This window comes from Sorghum bicolor, chromosome 1, assembly GCF_000003195.3.
Source record: "Sorghum bicolor cultivar BTx623 chromosome 1, Sorghum_bicolor_NCBIv3, whole genome shotgun sequence".
In the NCBI taxonomy this organism is placed as follows: domain Eukaryota; kingdom Viridiplantae; phylum Streptophyta; class Magnoliopsida; order Poales; family Poaceae; genus Sorghum; species Sorghum bicolor.
Genome location: NC_012870.2, coordinates 63,975,030 through 63,998,634, shown reverse-complemented (window position 1 = coordinate 63,998,634; position 23,605 = coordinate 63,975,030). Strand labels below are relative to the sequence as shown.

At 44.3% G+C, this 23,605-nt stretch overlaps 3 protein-coding genes across 3 annotated transcripts; all 3 read left to right on the top strand.

Annotated features, from left to right (window-relative positions):
* On the top strand, window positions 10,446-12,288 carry LOC8077110 (E3 ubiquitin-protein ligase Os03g0188200). The gene has a single exon (XM_002467711.2). It carries the CDS (start codon window positions 11,011-11,013, stop codon window positions 12,172-12,174), a length of 1,164 nt encoding a protein of 387 aa, XP_002467756.2. The 5' UTR covers window positions 10,446-11,010; the 3' UTR covers window positions 12,175-12,288.
* On the top strand, window positions 16,403-19,871 carry LOC8077109. The gene is made up of 3 exons (XM_002467710.2): window positions 16,403-16,868; window positions 18,472-18,721; window positions 19,428-19,871. The coding sequence occupies exons 1-2, from the start codon at window positions 16,470-16,472 to the stop codon at window positions 18,640-18,642; spliced, it is 570 nt and encodes a 189-aa protein (XP_002467755.1). The 5' UTR covers window positions 16,403-16,469; the 3' UTR covers window positions 18,643-18,721; window positions 19,428-19,871.
* Window positions 19,586-22,073, top strand: LOC8080456 (indole-2-monooxygenase). The gene is made up of 4 exons (XM_002467709.2): window positions 19,586-19,722; window positions 19,942-20,512; window positions 20,610-21,053; window positions 21,177-22,073. Exons 2-4 carry the CDS (start codon window positions 19,991-19,993, stop codon window positions 21,813-21,815), a joined length of 1,605 nt encoding a protein of 534 aa, XP_002467754.1. The 5' UTR covers window positions 19,586-19,722; window positions 19,942-19,990; the 3' UTR covers window positions 21,816-22,073.

Sequence of the window (23,605 nt, the reverse complement as noted above, 5' to 3'; positions counted from 1 at the left end):
ATTAAAGTTTATTATGGAAGAACTTCAAACATTACTACTAATAGGGATGGTAACACAACAAATAAATGGGTAGCATCAAGCTATATGGTTGGGTTTAGGAGGGACACATCCTTAGCCATCATATATACCTAACCAGTGGTTCCAATATCGCCTTAGGAATATATAATGATGTTTTCATTAGTCTGATTCCTCCAGATATTGTAATCAGATAGTTGAATTGAACTCCAAGCAAGTTGTAACAGCCCAAGTATTAAGCATATTTATTTCATGAGCATTGTCAATATTGTGCATAATTAGGCTTTTTTGCATTAAGGATAAAGGAAAAGATAGTATAAATCAACATCAACTCAAACACTTTTCAACATGCCTTGCCCACGCTAAAGCCCCATGCTAAAATACTTTTCAACTCAACCAATCATGACCTCGCTAAAGCCCCACGCTAAAATGCATATCATTTCACACATCAACTCAAACACTTTTCAACATGCCATGCCCATCAACCAAATCATCTTCCATGAAAATATAAGGTCATTGTCAAATCAACTGGCATCATGTTGAGATGCTATGGCTATGGTCAAGTGATAATTTTGTCTTCATCACGTAGGCACTAGCCCCATCTAGTAGAGTGACTCATGAGTGTAGAGAATGAGCCTTACCCTGATTCAAGTAAGTCTGAGCTTTCAGTCAGTTAGTCAAGCCGAGTGCCTATATACATTTAGTCGACTAGGCTGAGTAGTGTGCCCGACTATTGCCAACCTTACTATTGTTGGAAGTCCCTAGTTGGTAGAGTTTTAAATACCAAACTTATGGATGTATGTTCCTGGTATAAAGAGAACAAAGTATGAGACAATATTCTATCACTATGCAAAGCACTATACCACCACCACTCTACATGAACAGGTACGCACCAGCCATATTATCCACTATTACAACAACTATTATTCTATCTAACCATCACAGTCCACACAATCCCTAATGTCGGCTCAAATCTGACAAATGGATGCATATGTTTACTAGCTAGTGTGGGGAAAGTTATTTTTGCTCTCAAGGGCATGTGCTCCCACTCTCTCTACCACTGGATTCGCATTGAGAAGTCTGCAAACACACATCTCAATGCGAATCTGCTTTGAGATGTGTGTTTGCACACTTCTCAATGCGAATCTAGTGGTGGAGAGAGTGGGAGCATATGCCCTTGAGGGCAAAAAAACTCCGTTCAGCTAGTGTGTGACACTACCACATTGCACTGATATGCACAGATTGAGGATATGTTTGTGACTCTTGCTTGGCTTACATTATATGCCCTAGCTAGCACGCCTACAAATACCATCTCTTCAGTCGCCCACACACTTTGTTCCCTAGCATGCATTTTCTTCTTCCTTTCACTCACCCTCGTTCGCGCTCATAGAAGCTTTTCCACTATCATAGTTGTAACCCCTCCTCAGCTCAAGCCTCATAGGTACAACTCCACCTTGCCTTCAGCACCACTACTACCTATGACTCTTTAATAGACCACCATCACTTGTGGGTGGTAATAAATGATCACAGTCAGAGCTACATTTGCCATCTTCAACCACCGAAGTCCCATGGGACCATCAAGTTTGGAGTTCTTTTACTTTGCTTGGCCCAAACAAAAGACCAAGGTAAACATCCTTGACTTGTATGGCCCATTGCTCATATAGAATTTGCCCTTCCTTTGAATCCTCCCAATGTTTTACCCACAAGGAAAAGTTGAATCCTAAAATGAGAACCTAGCTGATAACTAATATAAGTAGTAGACTGCATGTTAATAGGGTAATAGTAGGGAAAGGGAATTGGACAAAGGGGAAGCAGAGGAGCTTAGGAAGTAGGATAGGATTGCATTAATAGTAATAGGTTTGATACAATTTTCATAGTTCCTCTTAGCTCTTAGATCTAGTACTTATACTACCTTGCCACATGGGCCCAAACACCTTGGTACTTGGCTTGGGCTTCCTCTTAGGTCATGGCCTGTCATTGGCCTTGAGCTAGACGTGGTCGAAATTGCTGATGTGATCTTTGCCTTGTAGCAAATCATCAAAAGGAGACATAGGTACATGTTGGATGCTGACGCTGCACCTATAGTTGAGTTAACAAACTCTCTGATAGAGCTCTAAAGCCTTTGAGTGAACATAAGTATAAATAATACTTATGACATTCTTAGGTACTACCGACTAGATTCCTAGAACCTCGAGTAAGTTGTACATGAGCCTAGTGAAATCGCATAAGCCAAGTAAAATCATATAAGTAGGAGACCATAAGTATATAACAACTATGTTTCATGAGTATAAACTTGTTGGCATAAGGCAACAACTTAGCAGAGTCAGGGATAACCAAACCTAATAAATTTAACTAGGCTTCTTGTATTCCTAAAATCCAACTTCATTGACCATTGCATTAGTGCATCTATTCATATTCATTGCATTGCATCTTCATGCATTTAGGAACCCTTGTGGCTAACTAGTTCCCACTAGAAGAATAGTAGTTCATGGAGGAGGTGGTCGAGGAGGATATATATGGTGATACCATACCAATTGCCACCCTCGAGTTAACTATTAACCTTGACTTGAACCAAGGGAAGCCCCAATGCATGCCATTACTTTTTGCCCTACAATTATAATTATCAAGTTGTATGTATGACACACATTTGGTTGTGTAGAGTTGCACAAAAAGATCCAAAGTGAATTGTCTTACTAGAATATAGAGTCGAGTTGTTGCCATGCTAGTAAAACTTGGTAGAAGCCAAGCAGTGCTTTCATCACTAGCGAGAGATAGGATTTCATTACTCTCATTATTAAGAAACGGAGTGTCTTTGAGTAATCTAATTTTTCCTAGTGTCCGCTGGCAAATGGCCACCATTCTGCATGTCCCACAGCCAATTCTCCCTTACTATTATGATCATTTCCTAGATAGTAGTACATGATGATGAATGGTAAACTTGAGACTGGGTAAGAAATGTTATGGTCACTATAGGCAAATGGAGTTGCATGGGTTCTGATTGCAATAGTCCCATTTGAATTGATTAAGGATTGTTCCAATCTTTGGAGTGTCTTGGACAAGATTGAATGTACTAATTGCATAATGACCTAATATTAGACTAGGAAACCAATGTACCTTCCTCACCCTAAGGTGTCTGCTATGCGGTTTACTAAATTGTATCACTAGCTCCTTTGGTGGTAGTCGGAGGCAGAGATTCATAGTTGTAACTCGTGGTTGAGAGACTTGTCTGGGACATGATCCATGGAAATGGATTCTTCAGGGTGGTTGGGTGAGTTTATAGGCCTTATTCTTGTGAGTACAAGGGAAAAGTTATTGCATGTGATCCACTCAGGTGCACATGTCATGTGATTTTAGTTTACCCAAGTAGACAATAAATCAATTCGAATTGCCATCTCCCACAAATAACAAGAACCTTGTCTAATTTCCAACATCATAGTGTAAACAAGTGAAACATTTTATTTGAATATAGATGATAATTAAGTGGTACTTACATTATTGTTGGATGCTTATCTATCAACATGGTTGGATTAGCATTGGTTGCACATTTAGTCTATTAGGTAAAAAACAAAAAATTACTACTTAAACTTGCAAGTTAAGGATCCAAAAATAGCAAGTTTTCTGGAAACCCCCAACATCCCCTTGACACTTGCGCTATGTATATACCCATTTGGTTGAGTAAGTTTTGCTGAGTATATTGAGTGAGTACTCAGGGTTTTGTGCTTACATGTTGCAGATGAAGACCCAAGTGGAGGAGCCACTCCTTGATAGTGAGCCAAATGCATGTCCGAAGTGGCTGGCACTTGCATTCACTTGACTAACATAGTCTGGTGTTCAAGAGGCTGGTGGTGGGTGCAGCGTGCCGTGACTATCATTCTTATGTAGTTGTAGTAGTTTTTTTTTATTTTCCAAGTCCCATGGAGTAGTAGTTTTATGTTAAGAGCTATTTTGTACTTCTAATTGGTTTCTAGAACTGGTGTAAAAACTATGTTAACCCTATCATAAAATTATTCATACTTCTGTTACATGCATATAACTCTTTCATTATACCCTTGAAGTAAATTATATGTTCACATTACATAGTAATATATTTCAAATGCATTTGATTTGAAGTGCTTATGAAATACTTATGGATATGATCCTAGAGAAAACTTTTGATGTTTCAAGTATTCCCACGGGGTGGGCTTGGGTTATATGTTTCTTGTATCAAGTGGTTGATGATGGACATGCTTAATTGGGGTTATACTATTGTTGACAGTCACTAAACCCTAATTCTGACCATCAATATCTCTAAAGTAAAGCGATGACCATAGCATGATCATGACATTTCATTTTCAAACAAAGTCCATACTATGTTATTTGGTGAACTAACCTCTATAGGAGATTTTGAGAAACCTATAGACCAAAGTGGGCCCAAGGTAGAGATCCAAACATGCACGCTTTATGCCCAACTTTAACAATCTAGAGCGGTCAAGAGTCCACAATATGAGAAGTTGAAAAAACTAGCTTTCATTCACATTTCACTATGCACAGAGCACTAGCTAATTGGCAAATAATGAGGGTACTATGTTGAGTTTATTGATCCAAAGAGCCTTCTAATCTAGCTTTTATAATCTAATTTCATAGTATGTAGTATTCAAATAAGGCCCTAGTCTAGTTGAACAAGAATGGGACATTTAGTTATTATTAGACACCCTTAACTAGCACCCAGTTCACTTTCTCACTAACATGTCGAGCACTTTAAGTCATTAACACTAGACTAAGTGTTGATTGGACTATTGTTCATATTGTTAGGGTAGCAAGTAGTTAATTATTCCAACAAAAAGCGATACCAAAAATTTCAACGATAGAATGACTAGGGTCTTGTTTGGTAGTGCTCCTTGAGCCACTCTGGGAGAAGCTCCACGACTCCACCTACTGAATCATTTGATTTGCTCCTTCCATGAATTGCACATTTGGCAGTAGAAAACCAACGTAGAGCCCAATAAATAGCCTCACCAAGACATGCATAGTGTAGGAGTGGAGTCATGCGTGGGGGCAGAGTTGCGAGGGGCATGGCCCAAGACCAAACCAAGGTAGTAGGACGGAGCAGAGTTGGAGTCACCGAGTCACAGAAATGGATGGTGGATGGATGAATAGGATGAAGGGAAAATAAATAAATAAAAGAATAAAAATGTTCAACCAACTATTTGATCACAATAGGTTCAACTCTATTAATAAAGCTGCTAGTAGAGCTAAACTTTGAAAATATTTGTATCACACTAATGTTGAAATGCTTGAGATTCATCATAGTTGGCTTCTTTGCAAACGGAGGAGTAGACCTAAGCATTTTACATGTGGGCTGGGTTTGGGCTATGCAACAAAATCTAGTTATTTTAGGATGACAAAGTCCCACCCATGACTGTCCTATTGGGCAAGTCGGGTCGCCTGCGCATTTGATAGTGTAAAATAGCTAAAAATAGTCTTCCGGGCCGTGCTTGGGCCAATATTTTTTAGCATGATCTATGTCCAGGCCCTGTCCACTAATATTTATGGGAGAGCCACCTGTCGGGATCGGCCTGAGCTGGCTAAGCTCAATTTGTTCAAGTCTATGGGAGGGAAATATGAAGAAACCACTGACAAACCGGACCCATTGGAGCACTAGGCTTATATACCAAAAAAGCTAGTAAGCCATAGATTGGATCACGGGTAGAGGTTAGATGGGATAGCTCCAGATTCGGCACATGGCAATCATCATAGCCACGTAGTGGTGTGTCCATAGTCACATAAAACAGGTTCACTACCTTCGACCCTCGACCCGGGTTCATGGGTTTATTTTCGATCCAAAGTGTAAAAATATCTCACGAGTAGCATACCACGTCCCGTGACACCTACCTTGACCCCGTCGACCTGAAATCTTTGTGACTATGGTTGTGTCTGCCTCATTGTATCTGGCTTCAAGCGACGGTGATGACAGAAAGGGAGATGTAGGCGATGGGAGGTGGTGCATGGTGATAGGTGGCTGTGGATTCGCTGTGAGGCATCTAGTGACGATGCTGCTTTGCTCCGATGAGTGGTGGGTGCATGTGGTCGACTGGCCCCCTCCATCACGCTTGACCGCAGAGAAGAAGAGGGTTTCCTAGGTGATGTTCCATGAGGGCCAGGTGTCTATGCCTCCACCAACCTCCACGATAAGGCCTAGTGTTGGGGGATGGACGCCACCTTCCCCCGGTTGGCTGCTCCGGAGGATTTCCTCCGGACATAACCTTCGCTTTGGGAACCTTCGAATAAAACAGTACGGAGGATCTGGGCAAAACTAATGCTGATGCATCTCTTGTAATACTGAGTAAATGCAGGGACTAAGACGACGACGGAGGTCGCGAGCGGAGAAGGACGAAACCTTCGGATCTCCCCACGATGAAGGATGGCCGAAGGAAGGACGGAGGACGCAGCGGAGCTGGCAAGCCTTCGGTGCACCTGGAACAAAGAACCTCCAGCGAAAAAAGCGACGAAGGTTCAGCGGACGAAGGAAGGATTCAAGCGTTCGACAAGCTGAAGCCCATGGCGAGGAGCACGTGAGGAGCTCGTAGTATGAAATTACATAAATGACTTTTGGTCAGTAGGCAGTCACATAGGAATATATCGGAATATTCCCCCACCGTCACGGGACATTTTTGTAATAGTCTTAGGTTGGTTCGCGAGCCCTACATAAAGGGAGTGAAACCACCATTACGAGAGAGAGAAAGCATTTACTGTTCCCACCTACTGTTGAGCCTACTGTCCATGTTCGTTGAGTCCCTCACCGCAGCACTTGAATGGGCTCGTTGAGTACTGTGTAGCTAGGGAGTGCAATGCGCATTTTGTCAACACCTAGGTCACCAGAGGGGTGTGGTCTCCCATTTTTTCCTTAATAGGTTGTTAACCAGGGTAGGATCTAAAAGCGATGGTCAGACCGGCGTGTCCTCGTCCATATTGTCGGATGGTCATGCATGCATGGTCTCACCGAGAGCGGCAGCGCCACGCGCCCACTCCCGGTACCGCCCACGACGGTCTACAGCCACCGGCCGGCCAGGCCACCACCGCGTACGTGTGGCGCTAGCTAGCTCATGCATGGAGCACGGCCACCGTACTGGCTGGTGGGCTCGATGCCGTACGTGCGTTCGACGTACTGTACGCTGCCTGCAGCCGATCCGTCGTCGTACGTCGTCGCGCGCTGCTCTTGCTACCGCACACGCGTCCAGATCTACTTCGTACACGCCCGGCTCGTCAATCACGCCGGACGGCGCAGCCAATTAATAACACTTTTGTATATGCAATTAATTCTCATGCTTCTGGGAAAAGAAGTTGCGTGGATTATTGGTATACTCATCGCCCGTGGCCCGATCGATTGGCCCCCGAAAACAAAAGTATTCAAGATTCCCAGTCACATCGAATCTTTCGACACATGCATGAAACATTAAATATATATAAAAATAAAAACTAATTGCACAATTTATTTATAAATCACGAGATGAATCTTTTGATCCTAGTTAGTCCATAATTGGACAATATTTACCACAAATAAACGAAAATGCTACGGTAGCGAAATCTAAAATCTTTTCGCATCTAAACAAGGCCTAAGACCGGTTTGATAGAGCTTCCCTAGCGACTTCAAAAGTTATTTAGAGCCGTTTTCTACCAAAGGGATAAATAAAATGGCTTCACCGATAATAAAGTCCCTAAAAACATGCTCTCACAGAGCTTATGAGTGCGAAAGAGTCAAAAAAAAAGTGATTTCTTCCGGCTTCACCTCATACTATGTGACGTTGTGTAATACTATATTTAAAAAAACTACTCCCTCCATTCTAAATTATAAGTCATTCCAAGAATCTTACAAAGTCAAAGCATTTTCAAGTTTGACAAAAAATATAGAGACAAATATAAAGATCTATGTCATAAAATAGGTACGCTATGAAAATATAACTAACAAAGAATTTAATGATATTTAGTTGGTACCAAAAATGTTATTATTTTGCTATATAAGTTTGGTCAAACTTGAAAAACTTTTGACTCTCTAAAATTCTTAGAATGTTTTATAATTTGATTTAATTTGAGATGGAGGGAGTATTTTACTAAATAATTTACTAAAACAGCTCTGGCTCCAATTCATCGAGCTAAAACCCTAAAAAAAACAGCAAGAGCTGCACGCGACAGTCTGAAATAAGTCGGGTCGCGTGGCATGCCAGCAGCCTCCACACAACTGAGTCATGATGACCGGACGGATCGGACGTGCACGCGCAATAGCCAACAACGGAACTAGTGTAAACGACACGAACCCCCCCCCCCTCTGTGTGGCTGTGTCCATCTCTATACCGCACGCTGTTCTGTAGCACAGGACTTGCAAACGGTAGGACATGTTTTGTGTTGCAGTTTAATTAATGCGCGTGTTTCGTATTGCACATGAGAAACCTATATCACTCCTGAATCTGCCGAATCTCTATATCACTCTTGAAACACGTCTATTCGCTCGAATAACCGTCGAATCTACTAGTTATTCAACAATATTTTTACAAATCAGCGAATAATATTTTCAGTCATAATTTATTAGCCAAACGAACAACGAGTCTCAAGATAGTCTGTTTCAAGGTGCCATAAGAGCAAGTTTAATAATACAGCCTACTTGCTGGCTGTAAGGTTATTTACAGCCTTCTCCCAGCCCATCCATACAATAGTTAGCTATTCACTGTTAATACATGACCCACTTATCTCTCTCATAAAGTTTTTTGGTTATTGTGTCTAAGCTGGCTGTAAGCTTACAGCCTGCTTCTCCTCTCTCTCCTCCCTTCTCTCCTCCACATCAGCATTTAGCCAGCTTACAGCTCACCATAATACTTGCTCTAATAACAGTGTTGGCTGAAAGCATTGTAGGCACCTAAGCATAATATAACAGTGTTGCATAATTGTTATATAAGCATTTCTATATGTACAATATGACTAGAACCTATGAGCACTAGCAGTTGGTCCTCTATCCTTGTTCTTCATATCATTACCTTGAAGTATTGATTGTTTTCACTTTTTTTAAACAAAAAATTAACACTTGCTTAGATACTGTGTAGAAGACAAATTGACAATGGATTTCTCACTATTCGCGTGATATAAGAATTGCTTGTCCACTTATAATCAACATCAAATTATTGAGCTATGATCTAAAGCTTGATCTAAATGATAAATTTAAATCGAGGGCTGTCATGGGGCTGGATCATGGCACGATTTGGGTCAGTTACCGTATATATGGTAGTAAGCCTCTTGGACACATAGTATAGATCACATCTCAAATATGGGATTGGTAAGCGTTGTATCTTGTGGTGATTGGCTAGTAAAAATAGCAGGGTCTAATGAATTGTTAAATCAGTTTTTTTTTTCGAGATGGAATTGTTAAATCAGATAAAATAAATTAGATTCAATGCCAAGAAATAGTGATCCAAGCTCATGTTGAAAACGCCTTCCTTCTCAGTTACCACGATGATGAGGATAATGACGATGATATTTTCATCACATGCTCCCACACTAGCCAAGAAATACTTTGCCCTTTGAACAAAATCCGGCAATACATCTATATCTCAATGCATATTTTCATGGCACAGTTATCAAGACTATAAACTAGGTAACCGAGCTATAGAAGTTTCATGGGGATGAAACTCCTCTCTCATCTGATGAAACTCCTTCATTTAATGACTCTGCCAAGTCAGCAATTATGCTTGTGTGGCACCCTATTTAATGTGCATAACACTTTCATGAAACATGCATTGAGACTTGCCTAAAGCTTTAACCCATCCGTTTTAGTTTCAAAATATTTAGTTTGTTCGGACACATGAAAGCCATATGCGTGGTTTTATCCGGAAAGTGTACTCCCTACATCCTAAATTATAAGTCATTCTAAAAATGTTGGAGAGTCAAAGCATCTCAACTTTGACCAAAATTATAGAAATAATTACAAAGATTTATAATATCAAATAGATACACTATGAAAATATAATTAATGAAGAATATAATGATACTAAGTTGACACCATAAATATTATTATCTTACCATATAAATTTGGTCAAACTTGAGATGGTTTGACTCTCCAAGATTCTTGGAGTGACTTATAGTTTGGAATGGAGGGAGTACTTTCACAATCTAATACTACATGCTAGATCTGATTAATTATCTACAAGTACTCTCACATCTAAAGAAAATGGTGGTTAAATTTAAAGCTTGAAGTAAGACCACACAAAGACTAAGCATGAAATATTTATAATTAACCAGAGACTAAGCATATTATATACAGCTTATTTGCTGCATATATATTATATGCACATGCATGCACCCTCGTTTATGTCAATCAATCAAAAAAGAAAAGAGCAAAAACTCTGCAACCAAAATGATGTCAGGACAACGTGAGAAGGAGGTCTAGTGTCCACAAAACGGAAAAGGGTTTCCCATGCCATGCATCTATCACGCGGCTGCCCACGGAATTGGAGGAGTTTGACTTTGGCCTAACCACTCATGCCAGCATTGAACTCTCTGGGGTTCTCCTGCGTTAACAATGTCAAACGCAGCACCCATACCAAACATACGCCATGAATTAGATACTCCTTCCCTTTCCCTTGGGTATATATAAATATATTCTATGGCTGGCCTCAAACAAATGAGAGAGAGAGAGAGAGCTGAGAGCTCTGGCTGCTACCTACTCGACCGTTCCCACGTCACTCCTCGCTCCCACCGTCCCACGTCTCCACCACCACCTCCTCCTCCTCCTCCGCCTCTTCATATTTTTCTCCCCCTCATCATCACATCACCGTCGTCACGCGCGCGCACCAGCCACCGCCGACCAGGCACGCACCACGCATTTCGTTCTCTCCACCACACCGCACATTCCTCCGGCCGCTGGTGGTACTGATCGTGCTCGCCATTGTCCGCCCCGTCTCGTCGCAGCTCCTCCAGCCGCCGCCCGGCGCCGCCGTCTCCAGTGCATTCTCACCACCGTCGCCACCACTCATGGACGCTGGCGGCGGCGGAGGCGGAGGAGGAGGAGGAGGGGGTAGGTTTACCCTCACCACCTCGCTCCTCTTCGTCGGTCTGATCGTCGCGCTCTTCGTGCTCGGCTTCTTCTCGTCCTTCCTCCGCCGCTGCTCCGGAGCCGACACGAACACGGCGCGCCGCGGCGGAGCCGCCCTCGCCGCCAACGCCGCCGTCGCGGCGGCGGCCGCCGCCGCGTTCGCGTCCGCCGGCGGGAGGAGGCGCGCCGCGGGGGCGGGGCTGGACGCCGCCGCGATGGAGGCGCTGCCGGTGCTCACGTACGCGACGGCGCGGGCGGTGAAGGCCGGGCGCGGCGCGCTCGAGTGCGCCGTCTGCCTCTCCGCGTTCGACGACGCCGGCGAGAAGCTCCGCCTCCTCCCCGGGTGCTGCCACGTGTTCCACGCCGCGTGCATCGACGCGTGGCTGGCCGCGCACGTCACCTGCCCCGTCTGCCGCGCCGACCTCTCCGACCCGGCCGTCGCCGACGCCGGCCACGTCCTGGCCGCTGACCTCGCTGCCCAGGCGGACGCGGGCGCGCCCACCGCCGACACGGTTGTCATTGTCAACGTGGTCGACGGGTCAACTCCTCCAGCTGCAGGAGCAGGAGCAGGAGCAGGACACGGCACCACGTCGTCGGACGAGGAGCAGCAGGCGGAGGAGACGGCCGAGGAGCGGGTGGACCGCTTCACGCTGCGGCTGCCGGAGCGGCTCAGACGGGAGATCGACGAGGCCAAGCGCCTCCGCAGGGCACTGAGCGCGGTGACCGCGTCGTCGACGGCGCTACCGACCTGCGGCGGGCCGTTGGCGTCGTCGGCAGCGCTGCGCACAATGTCGGCGGCTCGCCCACTGCCGAGCCGGCGATGGTCGGGGTTGTTCCGGGCGTTGTCGGGATCGTCTCGACGGATGACGAGTGAGCCGGACGGCGGCTATCGGAGGGTGGTGCCGCTGCCTACCACCGGTACCGGCGACGGGGAGGTGGAGGTGGTGGTGGTGCGAGACGAGGTGGACAAGTACTACGCGCACAGCCTCACGTTCGCTGGCTTCGTCATCGACGGCGACGTGGCGGCTGGCGACTGGAACCCGGAGGTTTTTCAGGTCAAGACTGACGTTTCGGCCGTCGCGGCGGCAACGTCGCAGCGGTGAAAAAGGCATCACAAGGATGTTTGTTCATTTCAGTGATCCTAGAGTTAGAAGAGGTAGTGAGATTAATTGTGCCATGTTCGATGAATATACACAGCAACTGTACACTTAGAGTTATGTTAATTAGTTGTCCATGGAAAGTGCGCTATTAATTTGTACATAGGTATAACCGAGTTGTTGAATAATACTCCAATCCTACTTATGAAGAATATACTAAACGTAGAGCTATGGTTACTAATTGCTGGTTTCTTTCCCCGTATGTTCTGCTAAGCGAACAGATTCAGTGTAACGATTTTGTTCATTCCATCGAGGCACCATTTCAGTTTACCTGCTGGAGTGCCCTTAGCTCATCAGCAGTTAGCACTTAGCACTCTGGAAACTGGTTGTTTACATTTCTCGAGTAAAGTAACAGATCACAATCCTGGGAAAAAGTCAGCAGCTTGTCGCGCCTGAGATCTCAAAATCAGAAGACAGCGATTATGCTTCACAAGCCCGACATGATCCTCATTAGCAGTAAAAACCATCAGGCTGACAGCAAGTTATGCATCTAAAGTCAAGGTGCTAAGCTTGAATAATGTTAAGTGCTCTGTTTAATTATGCAGCTGAGATGGCAATTGACCTGTTGCAGTCTATGAGCTAGTGCCAGTGGATCCATTGGCCCCCATATCTAGGCAAAAAAGAAGGCCTCTTAGACAAGTAAGCTTCATACTTTATGATCTTGCATGATACAGATGCAGAGAATTTGTTTTTAAACCATACCGACAGAGACTACTCTTTCAAATAATGATATACTAGGAGTACATTATTTCAGGGAAAAAAACTGTTAGATATCCAGGTCATTACAAGCGTACTAATACATCCTAGACTAACCAAACCCAAGTCAAGAAGACTTGAAAACTTGATTACCTAGGCAGCAAAATGCAATGAAATGTATTGTATATATATCCAACTACTAATTCGGTAGGAGAATTGAACTAGAAAAGGTTCCGTGTTTTACAGCAATGCAAGAACATAATAAATTAAGGTTAAAATACACAAGAGTTGACTAAGATCTAGCCTTCCGTGTTGACCGTTTGGAGTCTACAATTAGCAGTTGGATATAAATAGATGACATTCTCGTTTCCTGAGAAGTCAAACACTTTTAACTTTGACTAAATATATATAAAAGATTATTAATATTTATAATACATGATTAATATCATTAGATTGATCGTTGAATATATTTTCTAATAAACTTATTTGAAGATATAATATTGCACATACTACAAACCTAGTCAAAGTTGAGAAAAATTGACCCGCTTATCCCATAGCGCCATCTATTTTGGAACAGAGGGAGTATAAAGTTTGCAACAATTGTGTATTTTAATTGGAGTGGCAGCTCTTGTTGTATTTTATTTCATTTTATTTTATTTTATTCCGAAGAGACAGGCGACGAGAAATAGATCAATATAGATCAAGTAGTTCATATACATGTATACAGAGTTAAATTATTGTTTTACAATGTAATATTGAATTCTAAGGGCCTATTAGCCCCTTCTAAAATTTAGTCAGCTAAATAATCCTATTTAGTCATTTTTTACTTAAACACTATAATTGAATGGGCTTTAGCCAACTAGTCAACAAAATGTTGCTAAATGGAACTAAACCTCACCTTTTAGAGTTTTAGTCACTTTGGAGCCCAATACATGGCCTCTTTTAGTATCTTTTAGGACATGTTTGGTTCACACCTCCTAAAGTTAACCTAAACCAACTCCTATATTTTAGTCACCCTATGTTTCGTTTGGTGAATAAAAAAGACTAAAAGAGAGATTTTTAGTCCACCAAAATAGGAGGTGACTAAAGTACTAAACTTTAGGATATGCAAACCAGCCCCTAAAGCTATTCATGGAAATTATGCGATGACACCACGTACTACTCATGTATTGACACCCAATATATAGCTGACATATGTCACGGTGCCCCACTAGGCGTCAGCATGGGACATGAAAGCATGGCTCAAACTCCTCTACTCACAATTACCAGCGCTTCAAATGTCAGGACGGTGTTTGGGCCACGGGGACACATGTCGGCTGTTTATAGGAGAGCAGTATGTGGTGCCGTCTCATAGAAATTTTATAGAAAATTCCCCTCCATGAGGCCTTACTTGGATGCCAATGTATTCATCTCAATCCACATACATTAAAGTCGATTAAATTAAATTTTATTCTAATCCACTCCAATACATATGGACTAAGAGAATACACATACATCCAAACAAGGCATAAGGTGGGTGTTAACGCTGAAACACGTCAGACACTTGAGCACGCCCTCACCGCATTTGTTGCTGAAACTGGCTTGGCTAGACCGAGGAATCGACTAGGTCGGTTTTTTCTATCTCAATTTAATGATTATTGTATTTGCAAAAAAAATAATGGTTACTAAATGTGTAAGCAATGAGAAAGATGTTTGTCACACTTTTGTGGTGAGGGATGGCTAGGTATATTAGCAAACCAACAAAAGATAAATATCACACTTTACAGCAATAAGCGACTATAGTTTTCAGGCAAACTAACAAAGTGATTGTAGCCCCTTGGGATGGCATAGCCTTAATTTCAATGGAAAGGTTTAAAAGAGAAAAAGCTTGTGGTGGATTCCTAGACATTGAGAGATAAGGAAGGACGTAGCAAATGACAAAATGCTTTGGCAAGTTGAAAATAAGCATAGATTCAAAGATTCCTAGATAGGTCAAGCTTTTTAATTGCCTACTGAATTCATGAATAGGCAAGAGACAACCTAGCGAACTGACAATTTTGTCCAATTTATTAGTTCAATATATGATTTTATATTCATATACATTGATAAGATCCTTTCATTTAGTAGCACCTTATCACGACATAGTCTTGACTCTTGACATTAATGGTGAGCTTCAAAAGAGAAAAGACTTGCTATGGATACCTAGGCCCCCATAGACAAGAAAGTGTGTAGCAAGTGATGAGATACTTCAGAGAGTTGAAAATAAACATTGATCCGAAGAATTTCAAAAAGATCAACGTTTTAAACTATATATTGAATCTTATATTGGAAGCTCTTGCCTGAGAGCGGATCCATTAGGATATGGACATTGATAGGTCAGCCAAGGTTAGCCAACAAGGCTAGGCCACCACCAGTCTTCAAGATTAGGGAATGAACAACATATAAGGATTGGATGAAGAGAATAAGGGTAAATACAGTAAATTGATTTGTTTTGGTATCATTGCATTCCCTCAATCAGATGTGACCTTTATATTTATTGGGTAGGGTGAACTTTCTCATCTCTGTGGTCGAAAAATCTTATAATTCATGTAAAAAACAACTCTAATTTGGTTTTACGGTGACATAACTAACTGATGGTTTCCACAGGTGTTGATCTTTCCGGAGGTGTAATTTTCTCATCAAGACCTAAAAATAAGATTTCATTCAAAACTAAGTTTAAAAACATTTGAAACAAATCTAGATAAACCTTTGGTCATGGTATGCGTGGGGCTACGGTATGCTTACGAGATACTCTCTCCGTTATATAATATGTTATAAATTTTAAGACAACTTAAGAGAACACTCATGACGCATATACTTATAGATTATTCTAATTAAAGAGTGTCTTCTCAAATCGTGGCTTTCTTTTTAACAAACTTTGTCAAATCGAAACATAGTCTGTGTAGAATGCATTACACTTTAATATAAATTTTAAAAGTTACATATACTCAATCTATTTTTAGGATGGAGAGAGTAAATATACAAACATCATAATTAAAAAAATAAAACTATTTTGTATATGAACATCTAAGCATAGCACTAGTACGTAAGTTTGTGATGCACGGGCATTGGCAGAGATATATAAATGTTAACTTAGGCTTTGTTTAGTTTTCTACCTAAAAACTTTTCATTCATCTCATTGAATTTTTCGACACATGTATGGAGCATTAAGTGTAGACAAAAAACTAATTGCACAATTTGATTATAAAACGCAAGACAAATTTTTTAAGACTAATTAATTCATAATTAGTCATAAGTGCTATAGACTAATTAGGTAATAAATTCATCTCGTAGTTTTCAGACGAGTTATGTAATGTATTTTTGATTAGTCTATACTTTAAATATGTGTCGATATATCTCATATAACACTAAAAAGTTTTGTTTTCGCGAACTGAACAAGGCCTTAGGTCCGGAATTTACTAGAGTAGCATAGTACACTTTTTTTTTTCAAATCATATTATCCACCCGACTGCAGAGAGTGCAGACGCGCCCACTCTCACCACCACTCCCTGCTCCACTTCTCTCATATGGCCGCACCGACCTCCCCAGCGAGCCCCGCCCCCGCCGCGCGGCCGACGGCGCCCCTCCCGACCATGGCGGACATCATGGCGGCGTCGCGCGCGCAGGGTCTGCGCGTGTGCCTTCGCACGGCCGGCCCTTTCTTCCGCGTCACGGCCACCCGCGGTGAGGGGGAGGACGCCGTGGAGCTTGGCCGCGCCGAGGGCGGCGTCCGGCCGTGGCCTGGTGGCGCCGTGCTGCACCTTGACTCCATGCGCATGACGCGCGCCACGCTGAGCGTCCCCGACCGGCCACTGTTCGGGCTGGGAATGTTCCTCGGCGCCGTCGCCGTGAGGCACGGCTTCGACGCCGGTTGCAAGCGCGCTGAGCTGCTCGCTATCAACGACACGCCGCTCTACCACGACAAGGTATAACTGCAGTCTCTATCCCCTAGATGAATAACTTTTGTGAGCGCTTGGTGCTTCAGATGTTTGTTGATTTTGTAATGTTGGTGACTTGGTGTAGGCATGCCATGAAATACCTTTGTTTGTTAGCTTCAGAGTTCGCAGTGTAGTGGTCAAAATTCACTTGTTCTGACATTAAATTCAGTCGCGACATCAATCAGTATTGGCAGTGTGGTGTTGTGGCCTATAAATTTACTTTAGTTTCTGTGGCAAATGTTTTACATGGAGAAGAAGCAAGGATTCATGCAGTTTAAAAATACTATTTGAATTATAATAATTCACAATAAATAGTTTCAGTATTTTTTTTCAAGAACATGCGTGGCATGTATTTCATTAAGCAGAGAAAAAGAGTTTTAGAACAACTTTAGAGCCGGTAATCCAAGGATTACCCCCAAACTCCAACAGACCACACCAAAGCAACAGCGAGAACACAAATTACAAACAGCAAACTTGCACTAGGGGGGGACACCGGAGTCACAGGGCGAGGACCTCCCGCAAAGGCCTGTAACCGGCTGCCACCCAAAGGGACGCCTCCTCGAGAATGGCCTGAAGAAGAGCCGCCGGCTGCCTGGAAGAACGGTCGAAAGTCCTCGCATTCCTTTCTTTCCAAAGGCTCCAGCCGACGAGGAAGAACAAGGAATCAAAGCCTCGACGAATTTGCTTGGGAAGACGCTTTCTTGAATCAATCCACCAAGACATGACATCCTGATCCTGGACGACAGAGACCTGCTGCAGGCGCAGTCTACCAAGGCAGGCAGCCCATACCTCTCGGCTAAAGACGCAGCCTAAGATGATATGGTCCATCGTCTCCGCCAATTGGTCACACATGATGCACAGATTATCTTCCTGGAGGCCATGGCGCCACCTTCTGTCTGCCGTCCAACACTTCTTATGTAAGACAAGCCAAAAGAACAGCTTAACACGCGGAGGCGCTGAGGTTTTCCAAATCTGAGTTGCTCCCAAGGGACTAGAGCAGCCGATGAACATAGCGCCATATGCTGAAGCTGCCGAGTATTGTTGTGAGGCAGTAAGCTTCCAAATGAAAGTATCAGGTGTCCCCGGCGAGAGGTGGATCTGCTCCAGGCGACGGCAGAGGCAAATGAAATCTGTCAGCAACCTCTTCGTGCGAGCTCCAGAGATGTGATTTACCCAGGAGTGGTTGTTGAGCGCTTCAGAGACGGTGACCCCTCACTTCCGCTTTGGTACTGCCTCAAAGACTGCCGGCGCGATTAAACGGATGCAGGAGCCCTGCAGCCAGCTGTCCGTCCAGAAGAAAGTGGCCTCACAGTATTTGAACAGTTACTTCATACGTTTTTGCTTGAAAACTAAACATCGGTCCCTGTTCTTGTCAATTCCCAGTCATTCTTGCTATTAACTCCTTACTAGTTAATGGGATGCAATGATCAAAATTGTAAACTGCAACTACTAGACTTAGATTATTACAGATCCATAAATCAATGCTTGCTTTTTGGAGTACCTGATCTCGACACAAGATGTCACATTTTGAATGATACTTCCCATGGTAGAATCGAGCAACACATTTGATATTTTTTTTCATTGTTGTCAGCTTGTTAGATTCTACACGAGGATGGGCTTCAAAGCAGTTCATGAGGTTGATGGGTCATCAATCGGTGATCTTGCTCACATGTTGGTGTGGGGAGGTAGGGGTACAAGAATGGATGCTAATATTGAAGAGCTCCTTATTAAGTGGGGAAAAAGATTCAGACCACAAGACTAAAATGTGGATGCTAATACTGATAAGATTTGTTGGGACATGCAATTTTTGCAGCATACCAATCTTGGTTAGATGCAATAAGGTACAAGCCTTGCTTCAATTTTTCTTCACAGTACTTTACAATAAGATCTTGCTATGTTGCAGTTGTTCAATATATCCAATTGAATGAAGTTGAGATCAATGCAATGAATGTGAATACTTAAGTTTATCTCCTTATTTTGTTCGCAAAAAAAAGTTTATCTCCTTATTTCTGAAATAATGTGAGCTGTTAGTTGATTGGGGAAGTGTGAATTACATTTGCCTACAAGGACTTGCCATTTTATCTTGATTGGAATGGTGGAGTGAGTAAACTTCCTTAGGGAATTTTAGGATTCTGAAGGAGTTTGGTCTAAAATTTCCCATTTAAGCAGAGATACAAGGATGAAATCATGAAAATGTGGATTAAATATTTTTTTTGATTGCCTGTCATCTCTTATCCAACTAACAAGTTCAAATGTCATAATTAAAGCCAACTCATGCACAAGAGAAATACCATAGTAGTTCCTGGTTAAACATCATATGGTATTTATGGCCTACTTTATCTGTAGGCTTAACTGCGAGGTGCGTAATGGCATAATCTAGTGACATGGTGTAGAGATTTCGTTACATAGATCTGACTGTTGTATGTGTTCCATTAGCGTCTGCTGTCTCCTCTGTTTTTCATTGCATTGATCTGAGTATTCATATACAATCCTTTGATGGTGACATGAAACTAACCCAATTGTCATATTGTCTCATGGAAATTGCAGCCTATCTAGGATGGATCTATTTTTTTTCCCTGGTGCTTTGACAATGTGATCACTGCTAGCAGTATATATGGATTTGTACCTGTACCTTAGACCAAATGCTACTCTGTCCTTTTTTTTTTACTTGAAGCAGTAAATCTACTGTGCTGGTGATGTCAGCGCCAACAATGATTTGTAGCATGAAGCCCATTGAGGGCTCTGCAATAACAATAGCCACTTGGAAGAGCAGGAGCAGTTTATAAGGAGAGAACAGAGTAGAAAAGCATCCCAAGGTCCCATTATAGAACAAAAAGAGTAGGTGAGCACAGGACAAGTAAATCCCTCTGTCTGCAGCAAGAAGTGACACAACGATTTGTTGTTTCCCTTCATTGTCATGTTACTGTAAAATAACAAATTAACAACCTTATTTTGTTATCCTCTTTGTCAAAAAAAAACCTTATTTTGTTATCCACTGGTGCTCTAGAGCTGTTTAGGTGTTGTCTTATTGTAGACCACCTTATTCTGTGTTATCACCTAGGGAACCCACTGCTGGCGCCGAAGACTTTTGGTAGGCTAGGGAAGGGGCAATGGCTCTGGCTGTAGTTCTTGATGGATTCGCCGACGGCTTGCCGGCGGTGAAGGCTGCTCTGGCGCTGTTCCTCCCTCTCCTACTCTTCATTGTGCTGCGCCACTTCAGTGATGCCGCAAGAAGCAATAGCAACCGAGAACACAAGAGGACGCCTCCTTCCCCTTCAGCGATGCCGCTGATCGGGCACCTCCACCTCATCGCCGGTGGGCTCCCGCACGTCTCCCTGCGAGACCTCGCCGCGCGGCAGCAGGGTGAGGGGGGCCTCATGCTGCTCCGCCTCGGAACGGTCCCGACGCTGGTGGTCTCGTCCTCGCACGCCGCGCAGCAGATCCTGCGCACGCACGACGCGTCCTTCGCCTCGCGGCCGGGGTCCGTCGTCGGCGACATACTCTCGTACGGGCCGTCGGACGTCGGGTTCGCGCCCTACGGCGAGTGGTGGCGGCAGGGCAAGAAGCTGGTCACCACGCACCTGCTCTCCGCGAAGAAGGTGCAGTCCAACCGCGCCGCCCGAGAGGAGGAGGTAACTCATCGTCAAGATCCACGGCGATTCACTGCCTGATCGTCGATTGACCGTGCTCATCTCATAGATGCCTAGCCCAATTGCATGATGATTTCAGGTGGGCGCAGTGATAGCCAGGACCCGTGGCGCGGCCGCGGCACACGCGCCTGTGGACATGAGCGAGCTCCTGAGCTCGTTCACCAACGACATAATCTGCCGCGCGGTGGCAGGGAGGTCGTTCAGGGTGGAGGGCCGGAACAAGGTGTTCCGTGAGCTGATCGATGTCGGGATGGCCGTCGTGGGGGGATTCAACCTCGAGAACTTCTACCCTCGTCTGGCAAAGGTAGCCGGCGGCGTGCTCACGTGGCCAGCGCGCCGGGGAGCAGAGAGGCTGAGGCGCCGGTGGGACGACATCCTTGACGCCCTCATCGACGAGCACGCGAGAGAGATGGCAGGTGCAGATGGTCGCGGAGACCTGCAAGAGAGTGACTTCATACATGTGCTCTTGTCCGTACAAGAAGAGTATGGACTCACCAGAAACAGCATCAAGGGTATCCTAGCTGTGAGTTGACCAAATGCATACGTTTTCCTCCTCAATTTCTTGGAGAGCAGAATTTGCAATCTGAAACATCTGCTCATGACTAATCTTTTCTGACCTTGAAATGATCAAATGAACCACGTACAGGATATGTTTACAGCGGGCACTGACACGGCATATCTGGTCCTAGAGTTTGCCATGGCTGAGCTGATGCTGCATCAAGATGCTCTGGCCAAGCTACAAGCCGAGGTGAGGAAGACAATGCCTGACGGCCAGGAAACAATCAGTGAGGAAAACCTAGCTGGAATGACCTATCTAAAGGCAGTCATCAAAGAGACACTCCGCCTCCATCCGCCATCGCCGCTCCTTGTTCCACATCTCTCCCTGGAGGATTGTGATGTGGACAACTACACGGTTCCTGCTGGCACAACTGTGTTCATCAACGCCTGGGCAATTGGGCGTGACCCGAGGATGTGGAATGCCCCAGAAGAGTTCATGCCAGAGAGGTTCATAGACAGTAAGGGAGACATAACTGGTGCGGACTTCAGAGGAAACGACTTCCAGTTTTTGCCGTTCGGGTCAGGGCGGAGGATATGCCCTGGGGTAAACTTTGCATTGGCTTCCATTGAGATCATGTTGGCAAACCTTGTATACCACTTTGACTGGGAGCTGCCTGAAGATGTGCATAATATTGATATGACCGAGGTGTTCGGGTTGACAGTGCGCCGGAAAGAGAAGCTCCTCCTCATCCCAAGGTTTCATCCTCCCAGTCCACAAGAGGAGTAGATCACCTGGTGGAGAGTAGCACATGTACATCTTTTTTATTCTTCAGCTAAAGCTGTAGTAGCCTGTATGAGTATTAGTATATATAATTACTCTAGCAACCGCCCTCTGCTATTCATGCCTGAGTATGGAACTCCAAAACTGATATTGGAGAAGGCTAGAGTGTACCCTCTCCGTGTAACAGCCCTGTAAATAAAGGAAGGGGCTGTCCAAGATAGTCATCCGGTCAACCTTTCACCCCCTTAGGTCTTGTTTAGTTCACTCCAAAACCTAAAAACTTTTCAAAATTCCCTGTCATATCGAATCTTGCGGCACATGTATGGAACATTAAATATATATAAAAAATAACTAATTACACAGTTTACCTGCAATTTATGAGACGAATCTTTTGAGTCTAGTTAGACCATAGTTGAATAATAATTATCAAATAAAAACGAAAGTTTACCCAAAAATTTTTCATCTCCTCAACTAGACAAGACCTTAGTCGAACTATCGCAACTACCACTAACAACAAAAATGATTTACCGCGACCTATTGAAAAGACCCTCCGCAGGAATTTCAACTGCCTACAACAATCGTCTCACAAAATAAATTAACCGAGATGGGCATCCTAACGTAACTGCCTCAGAAAATCATTAACCAAGGCGGACATTTTAACACCAACCGCCTCGGTAAATCAGGCTTAGCCCGCCACGTCAAGAGACCCAGTTCCAAAGTCACATATATATACTAAGCCTAGGGTTTCCACTCCTCACTCCCTCTCTCTGAACCACCGGTCGCACCCGCACTCCTCTCTCTCTCTCTCTCTCTCTCTCTCTCTCTCTCTCTCTCTCTCTCTCTCTCTCTCTCTCTCTCTCTCTCTCTCTCTCTCTCTCTCTCTCTCTCTCAGAGCCGCTGCGCCCTTCTCTCTCTCTCATGAAGTCGAGTGCGGAGCTCAACGCGCTCCCTCCCCTCTCCTCCTCGTGGCTCCCTCCGCTACCGGCGCCCCTCTCTCCCACCAACGTTCACTCCCCTCCCCTCCCCGCGCCTCTCGATCTCCCGCACGGCGCGGCACCACCAACAACGACATCGAGCGGCTCCTTCCAACGGCGCCCCTAACCTGGCGGAGGTGGGCCGACAAGCACGGGGTAGGTGGTGGCCGGCGTGCGCGGATTCTCCTCTACAGCCTCTCCTCGCGGCGACTCCTTTCCCGACGGATCCGGCATGCAGCAACACACAGATTCGGCATGGCAGCACGCAGATCCGGTCATGGCGCAGCAGCTCCTCCTCCTTCTCGAGTCAAATCCGGTCCCAGCGGCTGTGGATCCGGCTAGCACAAGTCTCCGGCCATCACAGGTCCCCTCGGATGGTGGTGGACGTGTGGATCCCGCGAGTAGGGGTGTCAACAGCGAGGCCCATATCCAAGCCCAGTAGGGCTGCAAGCTTTTTTTGTTTTTTAATTCTATTTACCGAGGCGGGCTTCCAAACGCCTCGGAAAAGGTCGGATCTACAGTGACCTTTTATCCGAGGCGTTTTACAATGCCCGCCTTGAAAAATAAAAAATACCCACCTTTGTAAAGATTTATGGAGTAGTGTACTGTACTAAATGTTGAGTTTATGAGGTTCCTAAGTGTTTCTCTATGTGGTCTTTGCTTCTACTTGATCTTTGGGCTTTCCTACCATTATCTCTATAACCCTGTCATGGATATGGGGACTTGAGTTTTTTTTTAGAGGAGAGGAGATTTGATGAAGTATGGGATATAGACAAAATTCTTAAAACAAATTTTGGTTGGCTCTCATTCGCCTCTATGTGG

Excerpts from the sequence above, each read along its gene's own strand:
- LOC8077110 (XM_002467711.2), top strand. The coding sequence starts at position 11,011 with ATGGACGCTGGCGGCGGCGGAGGCGGAGGAGGAGGAGGAGGGGGTAGG.
- LOC8077109 (XM_002467710.2), top strand. The coding sequence starts at position 16,470 with ATGGCCGCACCGACCTCCCCAGCGAGCCCCGCCCCCGCCGCGCGGCCG. Across the intron at positions 16,869-18,471 it reads CGCCGCTCTACCACGACAAG|CTTGTTAGATTCTACACGAG; the intron begins GTATAACTGCAG and ends CATTGTTGTCAG.
- LOC8080456 (XM_002467709.2), top strand. The coding sequence starts at position 19,991 with ATGGCTCTGGCTGTAGTTCTTGATGGATTCGCCGACGGCTTGCCGGCG. Across the intron at positions 20,513-20,609 it reads GCGCCGCCCGAGAGGAGGAG|GTGGGCGCAGTGATAGCCAG; the intron begins GTAACTCATCGT and ends TGATGATTTCAG. Across the intron at positions 21,054-21,176 it reads GCATCAAGGGTATCCTAGCT|GATATGTTTACAGCGGGCAC; the intron begins GTGAGTTGACCA and ends AACCACGTACAG.